Source organism: Thalassophryne amazonica, chromosome 4, assembly GCF_902500255.1.
Source record: "Thalassophryne amazonica chromosome 4, fThaAma1.1, whole genome shotgun sequence".
Classification (NCBI taxonomy): domain Eukaryota; kingdom Metazoa; phylum Chordata; class Actinopteri; order Batrachoidiformes; family Batrachoididae; genus Thalassophryne; species Thalassophryne amazonica.
In genome coordinates, this window is record NC_047106.1 from 86463487 (window position 1) to 86490064 (window position 26578).

At 41.1% G+C, this 26578-nt stretch overlaps 1 protein-coding gene across 2 annotated transcripts in view; it reads left to right on the forward strand.

Moving 5' to 3' along the window:
• Positions 1 to 26578, forward strand: part of LOC117508445 (porphobilinogen deaminase-like) — a 41259-nt gene extending 14681 nt beyond the window's left edge. For both annotated transcript variants that reach the window (XM_034168209.1, XM_034168208.1), the window contains exons 6-14: positions 3774 to 3851; positions 7491 to 7568; positions 7671 to 7746; positions 8030 to 8143; positions 8228 to 8266; positions 14322 to 14441; positions 14525 to 14578; positions 16435 to 16530; positions 21877 to 26578. In XM_034168209.1, coding sequence (XP_034024100.1) covers positions 3774 to 3851; positions 7491 to 7568; positions 7671 to 7746; positions 8030 to 8143; positions 8228 to 8266; positions 14322 to 14441; positions 14525 to 14578; positions 16435 to 16530; positions 21877 to 22050 — 829 coding nt within the window. In that variant the 3' untranslated portion in view covers positions 22051 to 26578. The remainder of the gene's footprint in view (positions 1 to 3773; positions 3852 to 7490; positions 7569 to 7670; positions 7747 to 8029; positions 8144 to 8227; positions 8267 to 14321; positions 14442 to 14524; positions 14579 to 16434; positions 16531 to 21876) is intronic.

Genomic DNA, 26578 nt, shown 5'->3' on the forward strand with positions numbered 1-26578 from the left:
TCACTTTCACTTTATTTATTCAGTGTCTCCAAAGGAGCAACGAGCTGTACAGCAATGGGTATACAGAAAAGCACAGAATAAAAGAAAAGAAAGAAAAGAAAAAACACCAAACATTCAGTACACAAGGGGGACACAGTACAGACCTGGATCGATGGAAAAGGAACCGAGTTACCTAACACAATTTGCCATCAACCCTATGTATCTGCTTCTCTCCTCAGATTAGCATTCAGAACAGAGATAGCCACAGGTACAAAGGAATGCTTATATCTGTTACTCCTCACTGTAGGAAACCTAAGCCTCGCTCCAGATGGCAAAAAACAAAATTCACCATGGAGAGGGTGGGCCAGATCAGATAAAATTCTCTGAGCCTTCCTCCTCACCTGTCTGGAAAACAAGTCAGACAGTGAGGTCTGCTGGGCCCCCAAAAGCTTGCTGCACAATTCTACAATGTTGTGAAGTGGCTTCCTTGCTTTAATGCTGAGATTTCCGTACCAGCACATCATCGAAAAATTTAAAACCGATTCAATACAAGATTTATAAAATAGGGTCATTATTGTCCTGTCCACTTGAAAATATGACAACTTACGAAGACAAAACAGATGCTGCTGCCCCTTCTTGTACAGCAGGTCTGCATTGTCATTAAAGTTCAACTTGCTATCGATCAGCGTCCCCAAGTATTTATAGTTGTCCACATACTCCACCTGTTGACCTTTGATTGTAGTGGTTTTGGGTGAGGACATCCGTTTCCGAAAGTCAATAACCATATCTTTTGTCTTGTCAACATTCAGCTGCAAGAAGGAGTCATCACACCACTGAACCATATCTGCCACGACAGGGCCATGTTCCCTTTCATCACCATGCAGGAGACTGATTATAACAGAATCATCTGCAAATTTTAATATATGGCGATTCTTATAGTGGCTGCAACAGTCATTTGTATACAAAATATACAAGAGAGGGGACAGCACACAACCCTGTGGTGAGCCTGTTGAGGAATATAAAACATCAGAAAGGCAACCATTTACCCTCACTCGCTGAGATCTCCCTGTTAAAAAGTTCAAAATCCAACCTGCCATAGTAAAATCCAGTTTAAAATCCTTAACAAGCTTATTTATTAAAATATGTGGTTGGATAGTGTTAAAAGCAGAAGAAAAGTCTAAAAAAAGAAGACGTGCATGTGCCTTAGAACTTTCTAAATGCTTCAGGACCAAATTTAAGAGGGTGGCAGTAGCATCCTCCACACCTCGACCAGCCCTGTAAGCAAACTGAAGAGGATCGAGTAAATGCTCCACCTGTGAAAGAAGTTCATTCTTCATCAATTTTTCAAAAGACTTCATTACTAATGAAGTAAGAGCCACAGGTCTAAAATCATTGAAGACCTTAGGGGATTTGGTTTTGGCCACAGGGATTATTGTGCTTTGTTTCCAAACATTAGGAACCCTCTGTACATTGACTGACCTTTAAAATATATCAAAAAAGACTGGGCCTAGTTGTTCTGCACAAGAGGATAATAAATGGCCACAGATATTGTCTGGCCCTGGACTTTTTTTGGCCTTGATTCTTCTGAAACAGGTAACCACAGCCTGTTCATTAAAAGGAGGAGAACCTGGGCATAACAAGTCATTTTTCCATTTACAGATTTCATGATTAAAATCCAGAGACTCAAATCTCAAATAAAAATTATTAAAATCTTGGGCCAATTCTTTTCCAGATTTAGTGTCATTAAGAGTTATCTTGTGATTATTATTTTTCTTCCTATTTGATCCTAAAATCAAATTTAAACCATCCCAAATGGAGCCCATTTGGTTTTGGCTAAATTGTTTTTCTAGTTTGGTCTTATAACCCAATTTAGCCTTCCTGCTCTCAGTTTTAATCTCCCTTTGAAGCTTTAGCACCTCTTCCCGATTTCCCTCACGAAAGGCTTTCATTTTCCTGTTAATTAAAATCCTTACAGATCTTGAAAACCAAGGTTTACTGTTCGGATATATTTTAACAGTCTTTTTAGGAATCAAAAGATCTTCACAGAAGGTTACATAGCTGCTGATAACATCAGTCAGCTCATCAATATCAGATGAGCTTTCTTTAAAAATATCCCACTCAGTGCTTTCAAAGCAGCCTTGAAGGCCCATAAGAGCATCCTCTGTCCACAGCTTGGACTGCCTGGTCAAAGCTCTGCCCTTCCTCAAAACAGAGCGATACGTTGGGATGAGCTGCACGCAGTTGTGGTCAGAACTTCCCAAAGGTGGGAGAGAGTAAGACCTATATGCTCCTTTAACCGAACCATAACACATGTCAAGGATTTTATTTCGCCTAGTTGTGCATGTGACATACTGATAAAAGTTCCTCAGAACATGCTTCAGAGAGCATTGGTTAAAATCACCAAGAACAAAGATGGGTGCATCTGGACATCTAGACTGCAGTTTTTGAGTCACATTAAAAATAGTCTCAGACGCTCTGTCGACTTTTGCTTTGGGATGCACATACGCCACAATAACAAATATTTGTGGAAATTCTCGCGGTAAATATGGTGGCCGTAAGGACACCGCTAAAAGCTCTACATCTTCAGTGCAGAGTTTGTCTCTCACAATGACATTCTTACACCAGCGCTCATTGACGTAAAGACACACTCCTCCCCCCTGTGATTTGCCAGTCACATCTACGTCACGATCGAGACGAAGGGGTTCCCCGAAGTTATCCAGTGCCAAATTTGCATCAGTGTCATTAGCCATAAGCCAGGATTCCGTTATCGCTATCAGGCACACCTCCCTGAATTCATGTTGGAAACGTATTTGTGCCTGTAGCTCATCAACTTTGTTTCTGAGTGACTGAACATTCATGAGAATCATAGACGGCAGGGGGATCCGATTCATGGCTTGTCTCCGCAGCCGCTGACGCGCGCCGCCCCTTTTCCCTCGCTTCCTGGTTTTGCGAGGAGAAACATATTGAGAGTTTTTAAAATAATCCGATAGATCAACTCTCGGTAAAAGGAGGTCCAAAGTAGGGTCCGCAGGCAATGTATATTCCCATTGCAGAAGAAAATCCCTGCTATACTGGATCCGCGTAAACTCTCCAGCGGGAGGGCTGAGGCTGTTGACGGCATGACACAGCGTCCACAGCAGAAACAGAGCAACAAGCTCCATTCCCAACACAATGTTCAATGGGCAATTAAAACAGGTCCTTCTTCTTAATGCACAAGTCAGAAACTTGTTACACACCTTGATACTCAAACAGACTCATATATCAAAAACGAGACAGAGACGTTCCCATTTGCTGCTGGTCGCTGCACGAGCATGCGCCCTATTTCTTCTAATGTTCTGGAGTGGAGTAAAATCTGGAGTGGATGTCAGACTCTGACGGCTGATGACTTCCATTGAAAGCTCTGCCTGCACCCACTGCAGCTATTTTACTGTAGGGGAAATAGACTCTGCCTGCACATATTATTACTAGTCACCTGTAATGGTGTAATATTGATATGATGGTAATTGTAGGGGGAAAATAATTGAGCAAGAAAAGGGAGAAAAAATTTGTATTATTATTTATTATTCCTCAAGGCATATTTTCACAAAATTCTTTCAAATGATGAAAAACTGGACGCTATCTTCCATGCTGTGAAAGGAAAGGCTTTGGTCTACCACGGCACAGAGGTGTAAATGTGCGTCTGTTCAGTTGCTGCTTTGAAGCTGTGAAACACGACACTGAACTGAATGGTTGTGTTATACCCTGAGACATAAATGGATTATCTTTACATCTCTGTGTTCCTCTGTGTCCCAAAGAGTTGATCTGGTGGTTCACTCACTGAAAGACCTTCCCACCACTCTGCCTCCAGGATTCACCATCGGAGCTGTACTGAAGTGAGTCCTTTATGTACATCAGCAGCCTATAGCTGTGCATTCATCAGTACATCTTTCTACTCTAAATCAAACCAATAATATACTTTATTACACCGTTCATGATATCAATTTATCTGAAATTGCTTTACATCAATAAGAGTCACTTAAAGTATTTATGATGACCTTTAAAACAATTAAAAATGGGGAAAAAAAAACCAAAAATTTTTAGAAACAATTGAAAAGAGAAATCATGAGGTCTTCAATCCCAGAAATAGTCCTTGACTGCTTTAAACAGTGTATAACAGGAAAATTCAAAATTCACAAAGGCGTGATGAAAAAAGGAATTCAAACTTTACAACAGAAAGGACAAATCAGAGTTCAATCAATTGCAAAAGTCAATTTCAATTCAATTTATTCATCTTATAGAGCGCCAAATCACAACAGAGTAGCCTCGAGGTGCTTCACACAAAACAGTAAAAAAAAATAAAATAAAATGAATTAAAAGATTAAAAAGGCACAATAAAAGGGTAAAAAAGTAAAAAGCATAGTAACATAATATTCCAATATGCTAGCCATACGAAAGGGAAAACAAGTGCGTCTTAACTCTGGACTTGAAATTATCAACTGAAGTCCACTTCAGTTGATACTTTTAAGCCTAATTAAAAAAACATTTATTTACTGTTGCTTATGATTAGTTATGGTTTTATCTCAGTTTAGCAGTATTTGTTTATATATGATGTATTTGTATTTTTGTTGGATTTAATTTGTTTTTATGTATGTATGGTGGCACAGTGGCTTAGTGGTTAGCACTGTTGCCTCACAGCAAGAAAGAGATGGGATCGATTCCCACCTGTGGCCTTTCTGTGTGGAGTTTGCATGTTCTCCCCGTGTTTATGTGGGTTTCCTCTGAGTGCTCCAGCTTCTTCCCACATGTAAAGGCATACAAGTTAGGTGAATTGTAAACTTTAAAAATTGTCTAGGTATCCCTTGTAAAAAAGATCTCAATCTCAGTGGGACTAACTTGGTCAAATAAATGTATGTTTTAAATTTTTTTAAATAATTTTATTATTGTGTAGTGTTTTATCTTGGGGTTGACCAATATGGATTTTAAGGCTGATACCGATTTTTGGCAAGGTTTGGAGACACACTCTCAACACAAATCTTTCTTTAAGAATGTTTTGTAGCGTATATGTTCAATTCACAGAACCTTTCAACATGACTTTCACACAGAAAGTGCTTGGAGCTATACATAATATTATTAAGAAGTTGAACAAATAAATAAGTCTGCAGTTCTAGTTTGCACATGATCTTCTTCTATGCCAGTCTGTGGGACAGCAGGCTTCAGCATTGACAGGCTGAACTTCTCTAACAAATCAAGTAGTGTTGTGGGCGGGACTTTGTTACAAACCAGAAAGCAGCGATTTATATTTTAAGAGCGGTATGAGCTAATGGCCCCTCAGTGCCTGAAGTAAGGGGCTATTTGCTCCATGTGATGGATACTTCTTAGACATCAGTTGGTCTGTGAAGCAAAAAATAACTGAACGTAAGATCTATAGTGTTTTGTAATCTACTGTAAGAGTCACAACTTGAGGCACTTTAACTTAAATGATGCAATTTCATGTTTCTGTTATTCCATGTTATTTTACATTATGCATAGGTCATGAGTAACTGTTAAAAGTTTAAAAATGCAGTGGCTTTAATCCAGTCAGGCAGAGTTTTTCTATCATCTTGACAGCTGTTTTTCTTTCAACATTTTTCAGTGGGATTGTATTACTTTAAACAATGTAACCCCTTTAATAATTGTCTTATTTGAGCAAGAGCTGAACGTGGACTAATTTTATTATAAACCTGCTCTTTAAAGGATAAAACCTGGATGAAAACTATTAACTTTTCTTTTCTGGCATAAATGAGTCAGTCCTCTTTCTCCTCTTCTCCTCTATCTCTCACACTCACCCTGTCCAGGTGTGTAAGCTCAGATACCTGACAGAGGAATCTGTTGCTTGTATCCACGATCTTATTCTTTCAGTCATTAGTACACTGCAAATTATTTGGTTGTTACCCAGATTAAAAAACATTTAGATTTAGACATGTTAGATAATTTATGAAATGATCTCCCTGCATCAATAAAACAGTCAGATTCTGTAGAGACTTTCAAGTCCAGACATAAGACGCACTTATTTTCCCTTTCGTATGGCTAGCATACTGGTATAGTATGTTACTCTGCTTTTTACCCTTTTAAATTCATTTTATTTGGAATCGGAGCATGCTGCAGTCTCAGCGTTATCTAAAGTCTGGGTCTGTTAGTGAAGCTTAGGGCTCGTGGCCATAAATCACCTTAGTATTTCATCTGTTTTTGTTGTTGCTTAGTGCTGACAAATTATACCTATATTTGTTGTCTTTCTGATGCCTGATTGTTTGTTTCTCTCTCTCTCTCTCTCTCTCTCTCTCTCTCTCTCTCTCTCTCTCTCTGTTTGAGGTGCATGGTGTGGTGTCTGTGCACCCGCAACATTTCCTGAATATTCATTTTGTGAATTGTTTTGTAATTTGTGTCTGTGGCATGGCCCAAGTTGAGGGTCACCCCTTTGAGTCTGGTCTGCTTGAGGTTTCTTGCTCAGAGGGTGTTTTTCCTTACCACTGTCGCCTGTGTACTTGCTCTGGGGGTTGGTAAGGTTAGGCCTTTCTTGTGTGAAGCGCCTTGAGGCAACTTTGTTGTGATTTGGCACTATATAAATTAAAATAAATTGAAATTGATAATTGAAACTTATCTTATTTTAAGTGTTCGACATGCTTAACTCTAGATTTTAACAATATTAATTCCAAGACATCTTGTCAAGTGTAACCTGCTGATGAAAGTTCTGCATTTTTAAAGCCATTTGTCTGACTATATTTTGTTCAGAATGAAATCCATAAGGGTCCAAGACAGAGAATCATATGACTTCGTGATTTTTTTTTTCACCTCCATTCGTATGGTTCTTTTGGGTAAATGTGAAAACAACATTCGTGGACAGTGTACCATTTCTGTCCCTAAGGAAGACTTTGTTTTCCAGAGTAGAGTAACTGCATTACAACCATCTATGATAACTGCAGGAATAGTTCAGAAGGTTACCTTGAAATTTATCTTTCTTTTAAAATGCTTGCATTGTAAGCTGTAGTTTGTTAACCAAATAGTAAAATAACACATTCATGACACTGCAAAGACCGGAGCTGATGAATCGATGGCAGACATGCATGTACAGTGTACAACTGCTTACTGGTCAGTTATAGTGCAGTCAGAAGTTGTATGATGTAACGACAGTTGCGTAGGAGTTTGAAAATCTTGAACACGTGTGTGTGTGTGTGTGTGTGTGTGTGTGTGTGTGTGTGTGTGTGTGTGTGTGTGTGTGTGTGTGTGTGTGAGTGAGTGAGTGATATGGTGCTCATATCATAGAACATCCACTTTACCATATGTCACTAACGTGAATGTAGCATCAGTGCAAGAGATGTCAGTCCGTATGTACAGAATTTGCTCTCTTTATTGGAACACCTCCTACTGGTCCTCAGTAGAGGCCAGCAGGGTGAAACATTCATTGCGCGACAGCATTTCTGGATAATTTTATTGTTGATAATGTGATGTAAACTATATCACCTTATATATAAACATTCATTTTCTTTTGGTTTCAGGCGAGAAAACCCCCATGATGCAGTGGTATTACATCCAAAATATATTGGCAAAACCCTGGACACACTACCAGAAAAGAGGTACAGCATGAAAGGAAGTTTGTTTGTTTTTGGTCTCTTTAATGTACACACATGTAAAATGCCTGTTCATGTGGCTCCATGGTCTCTTGCATATTTACATAGTGTGATTGGCACCAGTTCACTACGACGGGCTGCACAGCTGAAGAAGAGATTCCCCCACCTGGAGTTCAAAGATATTGTATCCTTTCTGAAGGGATTTATAGTGGCGAAAATACATTCAGTGTGTCAGCTGTTCACATGCTTATGTAGGGAAATTAAAGGCAACATATAGATGTGAGTCCTTCTGAATTTGTCTGTTTCAGGCACTGTGAGAAATGTGATACTGAATTTAGTGTCGTCCACACTGACCTTCAGAATTGTTGGTCATATCTTCAGTCTGAATAAAGAAGCTCATTTTCAGGAGAACTTTCTTTGGGAATGATGTTTGGTTCTGCAGTGTTTTTCTTAACTGCTGACTTTAGCGTGGTAACCTAAACACGCGGCTGAAGAAACTAGACGAAAAGGAGGACTTTGGCGCCATCATCCTTGCTGCTGCAGGCCTCAGGAGAATGGGCTGGGAGAACCGGATCAGCCAGGTACATGACGTGGTCTTCTGAATCCTCTCTATGTCCTCTGGGTGCTTTTCCTCATCTCACAAATTGTCTGTTTGCTGTTTGTAGATTTTGGGGCCTGAAGACTGTATGTATGCTGTTGGACAGGTCAGTCAGTCAGTCATGTGACATTTCCCTTGTGAGCGAGATTACGTCAGTTGTACTGGCTCAATTTGCACCAAACTTGATATATGCGTTACCCATAGTGACCCTAAGAAGCCTACAGGATTTTGGGTCAAAGGTCAAGTTCACTGGAGGATACTTTATTTAAAAAAAATGTGAGTGAATTAACTTCTTTTTTTAACTGGCCAGTTGTCACAAGCCGTTAGCATGTCACTGAAGTGATTTTCCTTTCTTGTTGAAAGTTTTAACTGTGCTTTGTGGAAAGACGCATCATCATCATCATCCTGATATGACCTCATTTTCACCAATCTAACTTTAACGGTCACTGTACACCCCTCCCGTGCATTGACTGTTGATATGACAGTAGGGCCGGGCGATATGACTTAAAATTCATATCACGATATAAATTGAATCCCTCCACGGTAACAGTATATATCGCAATATAAACGTAAGTGTAAAAGTTATAATGGAAGTGTTTCTGAATTGATCATACAGTCCCTTTGCAAATATAAATTGATTAAAATAAACAAATAAAAAACAAAACAAACAAAAAAACATTAATTTTGAGTGCCTGATTCTCTGACTTGTTAGACATGTATTTTTGTGCATTGGAATAATCTTATTTCACCATTCCTGCTTCTGTCCAGCAGGGGGCAGTCTGGGTTTGTCTGCTTTTGGTGGCGTTTTGTCCAGAAAGACCTCAGAGACACCACCACGTGGGTTGATAATCCTGATTGGCTCATGTCATGGGGTTCTCTGCTCTCCTGCCCTGAGAGGAGCACTAAGCGCAGTTGAATGAGGAAATGTGAGACTGTTTTCTGTGGCTTTCTGCAAATACATGCATCAAATATGACCATAAAATTCACAAAAAAAATTGCGGAAATTATTAATCATAATTCAGGTATGCCTATTAACATAATTTAAAAACTTGTATAAAGCTTGAAGCACGCACTCTTAAAACGCATTGAAACAGAGACTGAGTCTGGTGAATTTAATGGGACAGTTGCTTAAATTGGTCATGTGACTTTTACATGACCACCTCAAGGCGCTCATTACACGGTGTGTAGTGAGCGCCTTGTATGGCAGCACCCTGACATCGGGGTGAATGTGAGGCATAATTGTAAAGCACTTTGAGTGTCTGATACAGATGGAAAAGCACTATATAAATGCAGTCCATTTACACTCAACAAAAATATAAACGCAACACTTTTGGTTTTGCTCCCATTTTGTATGAGATGAACTCAAAGATCTAAAACTTTTTCCACATACACAATATCACCATTTCCCTCAAATATTGTTCACAAACCAGTCTAAATCTGTGATAGTGAGCACTTCTCCTAAGCTGAGATAATCCATCCCACCTCACAGGTGTGCCATATCAAGATGCTGATTAGACACCATGATTAGTGCACAGGTGTGCCTTAGACTGTCCACAATAAAAGGCCACTCTGAAAGGTGCAGTTTTGTTTTATTGGGGGGAATACCAGTCAGTATCTGGTGTGACCACCATTTGCTTCATGCAGTGCAACACATCTCCTTCGCATAGAGTTGATCAGGTTGTCAATTGTGGCCTGTGGAATGTTGGTCCACTCCTCTTCAATGGCTGTGCGAAGTTGCTGGATATTGGCAGGAACTGGTACACGCTGTCATATACGCCGGTCCATAGCATCCCAAACATGCTCAATGGGTGACATGTCCGGTGAGTATGCCGGCCATGCAAGAACTGGGACATTTTCAGCTTCCAAGAATTGTGTACAGATCCTTGCAACATGGGGCTGTGCATTATCCTGCTGCAACATGAGGTGATGTTCTTGGATGTATGGCACAACAATGGGCCTCAGGATCTCGTCACGGTATCTCTGTGCATTCAAAATGCCATCAATAAAATGCACCTGTGTTCTTCGTCCATAACAGACGCCTGCCCATACCATAACCCCACCGCCACCATGGGCCACTCGATCCACAACATTGACATCAGAAAACCGCTCACCCACAGGACACCACACACGCTGTCTGCCATCTGCCCTGGACAGTGTGAACCGGGATTCATCCGTGAAGAGAACACCTCTCCAACGTGCCAAACGCCAGCGAATGTGAGCATTTGCCCACTCAAGTCGGTTACGACGATGAACTGGAGTCAGGTGGAGACCCCGATGAGGACGACGAGCATGCAGATGAGCTTCCCTGAGACGGTTTCTGACAGTTTGTGCAGAAATTCTTTGGTTATGCAAACCGATTGTTTCAGCAGCTGTCCGAGTGGCTGGTCTCAGACGATCTTGGAGGTGAACATGCTGGATGTGGAGGTCCTGGGCTGGTGTGGTTACACGTGGTCTGCAGTTGAGGCCGGTTGGATGTACTGCCAAATTCTCTGAAACGCCTTTGGAGACGGCTTATGGTAGAGAAATGAACATTCAATACACGAGCAACAGCTCTGGTTGACATTCCTGCTGTCAGCATGCCAATTGCACGCTCCCTCAAATCTTGCGACATCTGTGGCATTGTGCTGTGTGATAAAACTGCACCTTTCAGAGTGGCCTTTTATTGTGGGCAGTCTAAGGCACACCTGTGCACTAATCAGCATCTTGATATGGCACACCTGTGAGGTGGGATGGATTATCTCAGCAAAGGAGAAGTGCTCACTATCACAGATTTAGACTGGTTTGTGAACAATATTTGAGGGAAATGGTGATATTGTGTATGTGGAAAAAGTTTTAGATCTTTGAGTTCATCTCATACAAAATGGGAGCATAACCAAAAGTGTTGTGTTTATATTTTTGTTGAGTGTACATGACCGAATTCAGTCAGACATCTCCAAAGGGTTAAATAACTTATATAATTTTACACTCTTACAAGGAGAAGTTTTAATCTGCTGAGCTGGAGTCTGTGACCAAAGCAATGACTACAGCCTTTTACAGTCGTTCAGAGTCATTGAGGAAGATACGATGATGTCATCAACAAGCATTACCGCGATTGGTCGGTGGAGTGTAAATCTCTTCCGTCGGCCAAATTTATACCGTGAACTGAATATATTGTTTATATCGCCCACCCCTGCATGACAGTGACATGCAACCCCGTTATCAGAAATAAGTGAGGAAGTTTGTCTGCTTACTTTGGGAAGTCCTATTTATACATACCATTAGAATAACAGATAAAAGTTGCAGCATCATCCCTCTAATGCAGATTCATGACTAAATACCACATTCATCCAGTCATTCACCCTTCATGATCTTTTCTCTTTCACCCACTCTCTCCCTGCTTTTTCCACTTGGTTCTTCGTGCTGGTTTTCCTTTGACTTTTCTAAAATGTAAAATACCATTTCATTCATAAGAGTTCTTATAGTCACAAAATTCAAAAAATGATCTTGTGAATAATATCTATGGTTTGGTTCTGCAGGAAAACTGTGTTGCACGTCATTTCTTTGGTTTGTTTTCACACAGTAAGTGGAGCAAGACATAAATAAAAGCCAAGTGTGAGTGTGCTGTTGCTCTTATTGGCCAGACGTACTGTGCTTATGTTTGGAGGTGAAGGTCGTAGTTCTAACGTAGGCGGCTGCTCAGGGGAGGTGCTGGCATCAGAGATACTGCTAACCATGTAGGATTAGACCAGTTCCACAGGATCAGCAACAGGTTTAGCATTTTTGGTTTAATGAAACACTGTACTACAGACCAGTGAAAGCTCTTCTGTTTGGTTGAACGCTTCATGGGTGATTCTTTAACGACGGGCACTATTGGCCTTGTAAATGTCATTTCCACCACACCATTGCCTTACAGTATAAAGCGTCTTGGGGCAACTGTTTGTTGTGATTTGGCGCTATATACATGTGCTCTGATGTCACTGTTTATCTCCATAGAAACTACCCCAACAATCTTTCATACAAACTGTTTAAAGGGACATTACAGTGTTGTGGTGGAAATTACGGCAATAGTGTGGGACAACTACATTTTGTTTAAAAAAAATCACAACAGTTGTATGACATTGAATACCCCAATTATGTTTTGATTATTTTACTGATATTTTATTCAGAGATATTTTAAAACATTAGAAAAAATGTTTCTTTACCATTCATTTTTATCATTGAAGATCAAAAGTCTGGGTGTGAGACAAGCACAAAACAGCAATATTTGCATATAATGATGCTGAAAAAAGGTGAAAAAGTCATCATAGACTGCTAGAACAAATTTCTTAACACTTTCATTGTAAAGATAACTATAAAAGTGTGAAATTTCCCCTTTTCTGTTTTTCATACAATATGATCAAAGGACATAAGTGCCCGTAGTCTAAGAATCACCCTCATATAGTTGTTTGTTTCTGTGGTTTTAAAGAAGCTGCGCAGATAAAGTTCATTAAGCCACCACCCCACACACACCTTGTCTGTATTCTGTGTACCTATACAACTCATTCTGCAGTGTGTTTTGATCACAAAACAAACTGCCTGATACTTGACTTGTTCAGTTCCTGTAAGCCATAATTGGGGGGAGTTGTTGGGTCTGACTGTGTTCTCTTGAATATAGGTGGTCTTGAACCAGCTATTGTGTGGATATGAGTGTGATTGTTCTGTTCACACATGTCCAAACAAACTGAACTTTGGTGGATAACACACAGGGGTCTGGTGTAAAGTCCAACGTGATCTGGGAATGTGGACCAAACTGCACACATCGATCACCTGGTTTGGTATGGAGATAATTGGGAATCATGGTGAAATTTTCCAAAATGTTGCAAAAGGCCTTATTTTGCAGAGTTATGAAATGTTTGAATATTGACCCAGGAACCACCTTGTGATCTGGAGCTCTCAAAAAAAAAAAAAATTGAATCTGCTCTTCCTCAGTCCAAATCCCACCTTGGAGCCAAAATGTAATAGTTATTTTTTGGGAGCTTCCTCATTGTCAAGTGGCCTCTCACTTTTGTGAGGTTTGACTAGCAGGTTCCCCCACTTTAACGGGCATCTTGCTTCAGAGGGTTGAACTGGATGTCACTCAATGACCAAGACTAAGCTCCTCTTTTTCTTTCCTTTTATTTTGAAAAGCCATCAAGGTCAAGCACAGGTGAAAACCTTTAAATACAAACAAATAGAAAACAAAGAAACTGTAATCCATGAAACCATAACCCAAAATACTTTTTTTTTTTTTAGTAGTTTAAAATTCATCTTAAAAATAAAGTAGAAAATACCCAAATCTAAAGTACCCTAAATAATCTTAAAGCACTGTTCAGTAACAATTTCACCTTACAACTTCAACAGGTTTTAACTTCTGTAAATACATATCACATTACTTTACCCTGTAAACTTTTAAACTCTTAAAATACACTTCATTTTCAGTCTGCTTTTTAATCAAATGATTTTCCAAGCACAGCTACAAAGACGCATCACAAGTCAATGCTCACCGGCTCCTCTTCTTTGCTTGAAGCAAGCTTTAGACCTGTAGTCTTCTTTTCTTCAAGCCCAAACACTCCAAAGATTTCTCTTACACACTGCTTACTCCCCACTGTCTTGTGAGTGACTGCAACCAAACTTCCTTGATCACCTGCTCATTTCCACCTGGTGCAATCAACCAGCTGTCTTCAGGCTGGAAGACAGCCAGACCTGAAGCACTCATGCAAAGAGGGCGTGGCCTGCAGCTCAGCTCAACACATCCACAGACAAACTGATGAAAAGACGACTCCTGTCCATTGGTGGTGATGTTAATGGCAAAAAATTAAAAATACTTGCAGACATGAGGCACAAAGTCCAAATTCACAATAAGAATGGGAATTAAAAAGCAGTAACAATGTACTATGAGACTTAAAATAGTTTGTTTATAATTCCTGCTAATCCACATGAATGGTCAGACTGAGTGACTTTGACACAAATAAGAAAATCCATGAAATTCAAATAAATAAATAAATAAATAGGAACCCCTGTTTTTTTTTTTTTTGTTTTTTTGAACATCTGCAGACAGGCTCACAAAGAGAGCAGTGATCACATAACCTCCACCCTCCCCTGTCCTTTGTTGCATATTGATATGTCCAACAAAAGTCACACTTTCTGTTTGGGGATGTTGTCAGGGGGCGCTGGCAGTGGAGGTTCGGGTCAGTGATGTGGACATCTTGGAGATGGTGTCTGTCCTTCATGACCCCAATACAGTCCTACGCTGCATAGCTGAGAGAGCCTTCCTCAAACATCTGGTAGTCCTCCTCAACCACTTGTACTTCTGTTCACGTTCACTATGAGTGTGTAAGCATTTGTTTATTTCACCTGCCATTTGCAGGAGGGCGGTTGCAGTGTTCCAGTTGCTGTACACACTGAAGTAAAAGACTCCCAGGTGATAAAAACAAATAGGAGTACAGATACAAGTTCAAAAGTTAACTGAAAATTAGTTAAGCCTAACTGTAACAGTATATGTTTGATTGACGGCTGTGTCATGCTTCTACAAACTGCTTAGAAAGTTTTGCTTTTTTTTTTTTAGGTCAGTGACACCTGCAGATGGTGTTATGGATCACACATAATGTATTGTGGTCATAGCTGTTACCAGAAGTGGAGTCAACATTAGCTTAAACAGTAATGCCACGTTCACACCGGATGCCACGCGACGCCACAAATTTGCATCCCTCGCCTGGCAATGGACGCGCCACCATCGACCGGCATGTCGCTCTGCTTTCACTGCGAAAATTCGCCCCAATGCATCATCAAATAGGAGGAGCTTCCATTCTGCTCGCCACCAAGTCAACATGGTGGACCTTGATCACATGGAGCGAGTTGCTGTGCTCTATTTGTTGTGGACAGTTGACAAACATCGCCAGCGGCACCGTCCCTGGGTTCACAACATCCTCATGAGATGTTCCCAATTTGGGGAGTTTCATTATTTGCTGCAGGAGCTGCGTCTGGATGACGGCTGCTTTCAGCGGTACTTCCGCCTCTCCAGGACCCAGTTTGAGGACCTCCTGTCCCGTTTGCATGCGCACATGTGAACAATTTAAAAAAAAAAAAAAAAATTGGCTGCCGCTGCAGTTCCCCGCTCTCCTCTCCATCTTTGTCATAATTGTGTTATAAACCAGTCACCATTTGTTTTATTATACATCTGTGTAGTTAATAAAATTATCTTCACGGACGATTCATTTGCACGCACACATGAGAAAAAAAACTGGCTGCTGCTCCTCGCTCTCCCCTTAAACTCTGTCATAATTGTGAAATAAAGGACAAAAGGGACATAAGTCCTGCTCACAGGCTGCTGCCAGAGACAGGACATGTTCACATCAAGTATAAACTCCAGACATCTTCACATCACTACATATCCAGTCCCTGATTGGTCATCGTGGCGCGACAAGACGAAAAAGTTCAGATTTTTAAACTTGGGGAGGAGGGCAAAACGATGCGATATCACGCCACAAACGCGCCAGTCGGTCAAAATCGCTTCATTTGCGTCCATCACATTGCATGGCTTGAACTTTTGTGGCGCCACAACGCATCCTTCCATAGGGATTACATGGCAACCTGTCGCCGCCGTCGCTCGTGTGGCGTCTGGTGTGAACGCGGCATAACATGAATTCAAAGTTTGTGGTGCGTGTTGTGTTGCAATAAGTGTGTCACTGTTAATCTGTTAAGCACAAGTGTTCACACCTGTGTTCAGACACAACTTTTTGTTTGAATGTTCAACCTGAGAAACTGTGCTCTTCTAGAACATTTTTCAACTAAAAGAAAAGGTAAAGGCAGAAAACTGCGAAGCCACAGTCGCAGCCTTTTTGACGTAAGCAGCAGCAACCAATTTTCTGTCGTTACCCTGCTGAGGACTCTGAATCATCATATCCAACTCTGCACAGTTCAAATTCTTGGGCTTGACCTTAAGGTGGACTTTGCACAATTATGCCCCTTTTTGTAACTGCTTGAAACTTTGTAACTGTTAGAATGGCCTAAGCAGTGGGTCACTCATCTGAGTCTGGGCTGCTTGAGGTTTCTTCCTCATTATCACCAGAGGGAGTTTTTCCTTACCACTGTCACCTGTGTGCTTGCTCAGGGGCGTTGGTAAGGTTAGACTTCACACTTGTGATGCGCCTTGAGATGACTTTGTTATGATCTGGTGCTATATCAATAGATTAAATTAAAGCAGCTTTAAAGAACATAAAAGATTAATATTTGTTAATGTGTTTGGATTTGGTTATTAACTGGTAATGTAATTTTCAGCTCTACCTGACGGGGGCAGTGTATAGCCTGGACGGTTCAAACAGTTTGAAGGACACCATGCAGACTGATGTTGCTGCTGCTGCTGCTACCGCTGTGGTAACATATTTTTCATTGAATCCTTACAAAGAGTTTACCTATGCACACAAAACTTATCAAGAGTTATAAAAGTGTCCTGACATCTACTGGAATCATCTCAAATTTGTATTGTGTATTCACAATAAATGCTAGGGGTCGACCAATTATCGGCCCGGCCGATATTCAGCATTTTTGCGGATATCGGTATCGGCCATTTACAGTGGCCAATATGCCAGTTTATTTTTGCAGCACTAGATTTAATCAGCTCACTGGTCGTCAAGTTCTGCCTTCACATGTATATTGTTTAGAGATTGGCAGTCAGCGACTTTAGTGTTCCATGCTGTGAACGGCAGCTGGGAGAGATTCTCTCTGCTGCAGTGCACAGCTGAAAGCGGCGTCTCTCCTCTGCTGCAGAATTCTGTTGAGTTTCAGTTCAGACTCACAGAAAGAAAATACTCTTCCGAATCCTTCATTAAATAACACTGAGTTCCTCCTGTGTCCGTAGCTGTTGTTACATTCAGAAATTAATGGTTTATTTTGCAGATTAAAGGCTTTGTGTTTCCAAAAAGAAGACAAACAAGAGACAGTCAGTGAGCCTGGCTTTCAGTTAAACAAGGACAGCAGAGAGGGGGACTGGGAAGGGTGAGAGCAGGAGTGGAGGAGGGGGGCTTCACTCATTTTCACATGAAAACAAAAGTTAGTAGTTTTCATGAAACTGTTTTTAAAAACGGTATAAACTGTTTACAAATCATCACGTGATCATTTGTGTGAACAGTGGAGTTTAGCACTAAACGCTTGTTAAAGCAGCTAACAATCATAAACGATCATCTTCAGCACACATCTTCATGTTTATGAAACATCAAAGTGTGGAAAAACTATGATCCAGAAAGCTTTTCCATCCAGATTTTATTGTTTAAAAAACAGGTTGGACAATAAAAAATGGCCAGGTTAAGGTCTTGTTCAAATAAAACAATTATTAAAGGGGGTATTTTGTTAAAAAATAAAACAAACAAAAAACTTTTGAAGAAGTAATGCTGTGTACATCCAATATTAATGGGTTTTTAACCTTTTAAACATTATTTATGACTTGCACATAATGTAAAATATAACAGACATATGAAATAAGTTAAATTGCCTTAAGTTGTGGTTCTTACAGTCCATTACAAAACATTAAAAATATTAAATTACTTTAATTTGTTCCACTTCACAAAGGCACATTGATGTCTGAGAGGGGCCCATCATACGGTGCTAATGGTCCCTTACTTCAGGCACTGAGGGGGTGTTGGCCCAAACCACTTTTTTAAAAATATGAACCCCTGCTTTCTGGTTTGTAACAAAGTCCCTCCCACAGCACTACTTGATTTGTTAGACATCACAACTTCGGCCTATCAGTGCTGAAGGCTGCTGTCCCGCAGACTGATATAGAAGAAGGTAGCAGTGTGCAGACTGGAGCTGTGTTGGTTGTTTTTGTTTGTTTATTTATTCAACTTCATAATAGAGAAGCTTGAATCTTTGACTGGACTGGGTTGCTTGACGCGAGGACGTTTCGCTTCAAATTGCAGAAGCTTCCTCAGCTAAAATTCTTGCTCTGGTGGTCTGACTTCTGTCTTGACTCTTGTAGAGAAGAATAATCAACAAGTCACAAAAGCTGGAGTTTTAAATCTAACCAGACCCCTCCTACCGAGAGGCAGACTGCTATAGGCTAGTGACTAAACAATAGCTCTAATTAGCACCTATTGTGCTCTAGTTAGCACCCTCCTAATGACAGGTCAGCTGTCCCTCTCCTGATGGCTCCCTTGACGACTCTGCTGATGACGTGAATGACTCATTACCATGAACAAAAGACTGAAACTGCTTTGACCTGAGTACCCCATTGTAAACAGGGGATAAAGTGTGTCTCAGACCCCCTCCCCGGTTAAGGCTGGGTTTCAAACATTTCACAAAGAATGCCTCCTTGACCCCTCTCTCAAACCATTTCTTCTCTCTGGCTAATATTTTAACTTCCTTGTCCTCAAACGTGTGGTTAGTGTCTTTAAGGTGGAGATGAACTGCAGATTGAGGTCCACTGGCGCCCTCTCTGCTGTGCTGGTATAGCCTTTTGTGTAAAGGTTGCTTAGTCTCACCTATGTAGTGTTCGTTACAGTTTTCCTGACATCTGATAGAATACACTACATTACTCTGTTTGTAACTAGGGATCCTGTCCTTAGGGTGAACTAATTTCTGTCTCAAGGTGTTAACCGGTTTAAAGTAAACTGGGATTTTGTGCTGTCTGAAGATCCTCTGTAGTTTTTCCCCTACTCCTGCTAAATAAGGGAGAGACACTCCTCTTCTTCTTGTCTCCGTCTCCTGTCTATCTGGTCTCTTTGTTCTCTGGGACTTCTGCACTTTGTCCAGGGACCATCGTGGGTACCCACATACTGTGAGGGCTTTCCGGACAAGTTGTTGTTCTTTAGCCCTTCCCTCTGCAGTTGTGGGCACCTGTAGGGCTCTGTGTTGAAGCGTCCTGATCACCCCGAGCTTGTGTTCAAGGGGGTGGTTTGAGCCAAAGAGCAGATATTGGTCAGTGTGAGTTGGTTTTCTGTAAACCCCTATCTGGAGCTGCCTGTTCTCTCCAATCGTAACATCACAGTCCAAGAAGGCTAAATGGTTGTTTCTGGCATCCTCACGTCTGAACTTGATATTGGCGTCCACCGAGTTGATGTGTTGTGTAAAGTCCTCAACTTCCTGTTTCTTGGTTTTAACCCATGTGTCATCAACATATCTGAACCAGTGACTGGGAGAGATGCCCGTGAAAGACGTCAAGGCTGTCTTCTCCACTCGCTCCATGTACAGATTGGCCACAATGGGGGATACCGGAGACCCCATCGCACAACCATGAATCTGCCTGTAGTAATTCCCCCTAAACAGGAAATACGTGGTGTTAAGACAGATCTCCAAGAGTTGGCAGATGTGGTCTGGTGTGAGTTTGGTCCTTTCAAGTAGAGACACATCCTCCAGCAGTCTCTGCCTCACAGCTGAGACGGCCTCAGCGGTGGGGATGCAGGTGAACAATGAAGTCACATCAAATGACACGATTGTTTCATCTGCCTCCAGCTGGAGGTCCTTGATCTTGTTCACAAAATCTTGTGTGTTCTCCACATGGTGTTCTGAGTTACCCACTAGAGGAGCCCAAATCCACTTGAGGTGCTTGGCCAAATTGTACGTGATGGAATCTGTGCTACATACAATAGGCCTGAGTGGCACGTCCTGTTTGTGGATTTTGGGCAGTCCATAGATGCACGGAGTGGCGTCCCCAGGGTACAGTCTGTAGTATGTCTGCCTGTCGATGAGTCCCTCTTTCTCCAGCTTTTGGAGGTAGCTAATGATTTTCTTCTTATAGCCGCTCGTGGGGTCTCTCTTCAGATGTTCATATCTATTGGAGTCACTGAGCAAGTTGTTGATCTTGGCCTCGTAGTCTGATGTGTTCAGGACCACCGTGCATCTGCCTTTATCCGCTGGCAGGATAAGGATGCTTTGGTCCTTTTGCAGTGCTGACAAAGCTTTCCGTTCTTCTCCTGTGATGTTGGTCGGAGGAGGCTTAGCACTGTTCAGCACTGCTGTGACTCTTAGTCGGAGGTCCCCAGCTTCTGACTCTGACAAACTGTTATGTTTAATGGCTGACTCTACTGCAGTGATGTAATCTACTGTCGGTATATGTTTAGGGGTCACTGAGAAATTTAGTCCTTTAGCGAGCACATCCTTTTCTGTCTGTGTAAGAACCCTGTTGGAGAGATTCTTTACCCAATTTTCCCTGTTGTCACTAATTTGTCTGGGTGTATCTTTAAAAATACTCCCACTGAAAGTACGCCTTTTCTGCACTAAAAGGTTGTGAAATTTCCTGATTTGCCACTCTTTACTTTTTAAATGCTCAGCCATTTGAATTTTAACTATGAACTTTGTGATCTTATTATGGGCCTATTCCTCCACTAAAGTTTCTAACATTTTGTGCAGACTATCAAGATTATTTTGGAGGTCTAATATTTTAAAGTGAAGCCTTCTAATTCTAAGACCCAAAATCCTCCTAAGGTAACTGTGCTGGATCTTTTCTGCTGTCTGACCTACTTCTAGTGCCTTTTGCTTCATGCATTTGGGAATAACATGGTTTTGTTTTCATCTCAGGGTAAATCTTAAGTGGTTTCTAAAGTTAGCTATCTTTTTAGCAGTCTTTTCCAGCTTACGTACCAGTGCCAGGGCCTCATGCCCACAGTTGGTCGCAGTGTTTCTGTGTAGGCTCTCAGTTGTCCAGGTGATTTCCATAGTAGAGAAGCTTGAATCTTCGACTGGACTGGGTTGCTTGACGCGAGGACATTTCGCTTCAAATCGCAGAAGCTTCCTCAGCTAAAATTCTTGCTCTGGTGGTCTGACTTCTGTCTTGACTCTTGTAGAGAAGAATAATCAACAAGTCACAAAAGCTGGAGTTTTAAACCTAACCAGACCCCTCCTACCGAGAGGCAGACTTCTATAGCCTAGTGACTAAACAATAGCTGTAATTAGCACCTATTGTGCTCTAGTTAGCACCCTCCTAATGACAGGGCAGCTGTCCCTCTCCTGATGGCTCCCTTGACGACTTTGCTGATGACGTGAATGACTCATTACCATGAACAAAAGACTGAAACTGCTTTGACCTGAGTACCCCATTGTAAACAGGGGATAAAGCGTGTCTCAGCCCCCCCCCGGTTAAGGCTGGGTTTCAAACATTTCACAAAGAATGCCTCCTTGACCCCTCTCTCAAACCATTTCTTCTCTCTGGCTAATATTTTAACTTCCTTGTCCTCAAACGTGTGGTTAGTGTCTTTAAGGTGGAGATGAACTGCAGACTGAGGTCCACTGGCGCCCTCTCTGCAGTGCTGGTATAGCCTTTTGTGTAAAGGTTGCTTAGTCTCACCTATGTAGTGTTCGTTACAGTTTTCCTGACATCTGATAGAATACACTACATTGCTCTGTTTGTAACTAGGGATCCTGTCCTTAGGGTGAACTAATTTCTGTCTCAAGGTGTTAACCGGTTTAAAGTAAACTGGGATTTTGTGCTGTCTGAAGATCCTCTGTAGTTTTTCCCCTACTCCTGCTAAATAAGGGAGAGACACTCCTCTTCTTCTTGTCTCTGTCTCCTGTCTATCTGGTCTCTTTGTTCTAGCTCCTTGCACTTTTTGTGTGAAAGTCATGTTGAAGGGTTCTGTGAATTAAACATATACTGCAAAACATTTAAAGAAAGATTTGTGATCTGGACGTCTTGTGAAGCTACTTTGTTAATTGAATAAACTGTCTTCACAATTGTCCACATGCATCTTTGTCCCTATAACGTGTGTGCGCGTTTGTGTTTGTTTACAGACTGCAGAAGAGGTGGATGAGGGGGTGCAGCGGGTGGGAGTCACTGCCACTAAGATCTTAGGTAAAGTTCAGGACAATGCTGAGCGCCTGGGGGTCGCCCTGGCTGAGTTACTACTGAATAAAGGAGCAAAGGAAATCCTGACGGTGGCCAGGCAGATGAACGATGCCAGATAATCTTGTTGGGATCGGACTGAGTGCCAGAAAGAGGGGAACGGGTCCTACAGTTTCCACATCACTCTCAGCATGGTGCAACATCATTATTTACCATATTTTCTGGAGTATAAGTTGCAAATTGTTAAAAAGAAATGCTTCTTCAAGAGGAAAAACTCATATGTCACACCTTTTTTCTGTATAATCAGCTCTTTAATTTAGGATTTTTGTGCACTGTTATAGTGTACTTTGTATTATTTGCAATTATTATTTTATTATTAGTGCATTTAGTGATCAGATTCTTGGGAAAGTTCAATATAAATAGTCATTATAATTATTATTACTGAATGTGTGATTTTTCAGTATATAAGCAGCACCATAAGCCACAGGAAATCCCAAACTCAAAAAAAAAACAAACAAAAAAAAAACCTGTGACTTATATTCCTGAAATACGGTAGTTCTTTATGTTTGAACATCATGGCAGTGCGACATGAGATCAATAGCGACAGTGTTTGTGATGACCCCAAACAGTGTACAGACCAAAGTCGTGCATTCTTTGTGATGTCATTATGCCAGCTTTGACATGCTGGTTAATCAGCTGTCAGCAGCAATCTGATGTACTGTCTTTTATATATCCATATATACATGTTCCTACTGGTTTTACATGTAAGAATCCTGGAATTTACTTTGAACATTATTATACTGACTTTTCCTGACTGTTGGTGGTAAAGATTAACCCTCATTATTGCTGAAGGTATCACACAGCTCTAAAATTTCATTATTCTCATATATACACTCACTAGCCACTTCTTTATGTACATCTGTGCAATTGGTTATGAAGGCCAATATTGGTCAATCATGAAGCAGATGCTCAATGCGTTTATGCTTGCAGACATGGTCAAGAAGCTCTCCTGAAGTCAAACAAAAATCAGATCAGGCAGAAAAAGGTGATTTAAGTGACTTTGAACATAGCATTCTTGTTGGTGCCAGAAGCACTTGCTTTGAGTATTTCACAAACTGCTGAGTTGCAGGGATTTTCACCTACAACCATGTTTAAGTTCTAGAGAGAAGGTTTCACAGTAGAACAAACATCAAGTGAGTAGTGGTTCTCTGGATGAAAATGCCTTGTTGATGGCACAGGGCAGAGATGAAAAGCCAGACTGGTGCAAGCCGATACGAAGATACCAGTAATGCACATAGTCTCTGCATTACTAACCAAGGTATGCAGAACAGCATCTCTGAGCACAGCAGCACACATGTTGAACCAGGTGGGTGTCTGCTGCAAAAGACCACACCAAGTCTGTCAATCCTGTCGGCTAAAAACAGGAAACGGAGTCTACAGTGAGAATGGCTCAACAGAACTGCACAATGGAAGACTGGAAAAATGTGCCACATGTTTCATTTCTGCTACAGTCAGGTTTTGCTTAACATGAAAGCATGAATCCATCCTGCCTTAGATCAAAAAATTTGAGCTGATGGTGAAATGGTGCCAATGGTCTCACATCAATATGGTCCAAAATCTCTTACACTTGCAAAGTGAAATTAAACCACAAACAATTACAGCAGTTCTGAAAGCAGAGATTGACCGACATGGCAAGGTGTACCTAATAAAGTGGCCACACATAAGGGTTTTAAGTTAATGTTCAACATCAACTGTGATTGTTCACCGTAAGCAGAAAGAAGAGTTCACCCCACATGCCTTTTTAAGCTCTGAACTCCAAAGGGCCTCTTTTGGAAAAGAGTTTTGATCTTACCAAATGCGTGGGTTCACTTTGTGTTTCAGATCAGTGACACCTTTCTCATTTAGGTCTAAGCTGACCAAGCGGCACCTCACATTTCACCTTTTAGTTTATACAGTACTCATCAGGCGGTATTCATGGAAGTTATACATGATTTTGAAATGGTTTTAGAATGAATTGTCTAATTTATAGTCAACATATCTATTCTACACTTAATGTACTACAGTCATTTAACAAGTGAAATTTCAATAAGATATAACTTCTTTTTAGATTATGCATCTTAAAAATCTTATTGCACGTCATGTTTTGAATCATGAGATAAAACAAGTATTTTTGACTTGCAAACTTGACTTGTAAAAAATACAATATTTCCTAATACTAGTAAGCTCAAGCTCAAAATGAGTTTTCTCCACTATTTCTGGTTTGTTTCAAGAATTAAGTGATAATTGTTTCAGTAATTAAGTAAGAATTAATTACCTTTCACTTGTTCCATGGCCAGACCTTTTTTTTGTAACAAGTTAAAAATGCCTTTTTTCATGCATCAAAAATATTGCTAGTTGACCAAGTGGAAATTAATTTAAGAATTCTTGAAATACTGCTGAGAAGATTAATTTTGAGCTCTATTTTACTAGTATTAGGAAGCATTGTAACTTTTACAAACACAGCATCTTAAGAACCTTATTGTTAGTTTAAAAAAAAAAGTTCCAAAATGAGATGTTTCTAAAACTGACAAGCTATTTAAGATGTATTATCTGAAAACATGTCTTTATGGCTGACTGAAATTTTTTGTAGATTTAGTTTGACTTGAAATTAGACAAACCTAGTCTGTGAAGCCCCGTCACACATAGCAAGAATGTGCCGGAGCCATGCCCGACACGGCAAATATTGGCGTAATCCAACACAGTCTTGAGGAAAAGAGGTGTGGTCTGCAGTGTCGGAGCGCAGACAGACTGCCTTGTCCACCGTCAGATCACATCCAGAGTGTACGTAGACGACACAGACTGCTGTCAAGACGGCCATAAAAGGTGCTGCAGACTGCCTGATCTCCAAATGTCTGGATGGCAAACACTGACCAGCGTGCTGTGTTCACACATGCGAATGCACAGTGTGTGTGGCGCATGTGCAGTCCGCGCACACAGGTGGGGCTGTAATTATCACTCAGTCATGTGTGCGTGGGCCACTAAGCGCAGGCATGCAGGGTGCAGTGGATACCTTCACTCAAAGTTTGCTGGCATTGGGCCATGCAGTCCATCAGACAGAGTGCCTTTCCAGGGAACTTTCTTTTACTTGTTTGCCCACTTCGCGAGCACTCTGGACACCGCGATGATTGTTGGATTATCACATGGAATTAATTTTTTCCTTTTGGTTGAGAGGATTCTCACCCAAAAGGAAACACTCCTGGACCGCTGTTGAAGGTGAGATTCATGTTTATTAATGGTGTAACGGCCTGGCACAAGTTCCATGTTATATTTCCTATAGTTAAGTGGTGATCATCTATTACAGCGTGAGATCCTTCCAGCTCCAAGCCTGATGTGTGCAATGATGTGTTACTGTGTATCACAGAGAGGGGCAGCTGCCCGTGTTAATGATAGAGACAGTAGTTCACATTATATACGTCACCCATGGGAAGGAATGGACAAATATCTGTACTGTCAGGTCTATTGTGGATATAACAGCCTGTTCAGATCTTCGGCAGCGTTCGTGCAGTAGTGCACGGAGCGTTCAGTTTGATAGCCGCTGTTCACATTCACTATACATGATGATAATTCATAATTATTATCATGATGAAGCGTACCACATACATTTCAACGGTTCCCTTGCGCTCTAGGGGGTGGCAGTGCAGGTCATATCGGCAGGCTTTGCGGTGCAAGATCCATCTCAAGGTTCCCTCGTATATGCTCAAATCATTTCGGATCCCGTTTTGTCGCCATCAAATATGTAAATTCCGGTTAGATGGTGCCCAGATTGCACATGGACCACCGTCGGATAGGTGTTCCATCTCGACCGCGCTTGGAGAGTTTTGAACATGTGCATCACACTCGGGGCCGCTGGGCGATTTTGACCAACTGTGTCGACTTCTGCAGATGGCTGTCAGAAGGTTTTGAAACTGAAATCCGACATTTTTCGGATGTGCAATTCATAAGTCCGATGCAACTGCGTGATTCCGGCTATGTGTGACAGAGGGAATAAGAGTTGCCCCCCGTGTTCTTATACAGTTTTTTTCCTGCAGAAACATCTATCTGCTCCTGTTTACTAAAACATTTTCAGCTGAGGATGTTTGCTGCTCTTCAGAGAGCTACCTTCCTCTTTTAGAGATGTGATTATATTTAATATACACTGTGGTGGTAAATGAAGTTTGCACAGCTTTGTAAATGAACTAGTTTTACCACATGGAGCATATCTGCAGTGCATGCTGCACCACACACAAACCACTGTGTTTAGTTTTACTGCTTGTGCCTTCATTTCCATTTGTAATTGCGCTGACATGCTCTAATACGGACACTTTCACTCGTCTTTTAATGATTGCTTAAAGAATAAATAAATGAGGAGCATAGCCAATTCTTTGTCAGAGTTAAAGAGTACTACAGTTCCAGAAGAGGACCAGTTTCTAAGTAGTCACTCCTCTGTCGGGGTTGTACATGATTTAGATCTTCCTTCTCACCACGGTCACATTTCATCTTCAGATGGCACATTTGATTTACTTTAAACATCATCTATGTTTCTTTGCTGCGTTACCATGTTTTTGAAATTTGTTTAAATGGCCGTAATAATGGTGATATATTTAATAAAAAGATGTTCATCACTGTTGTTTT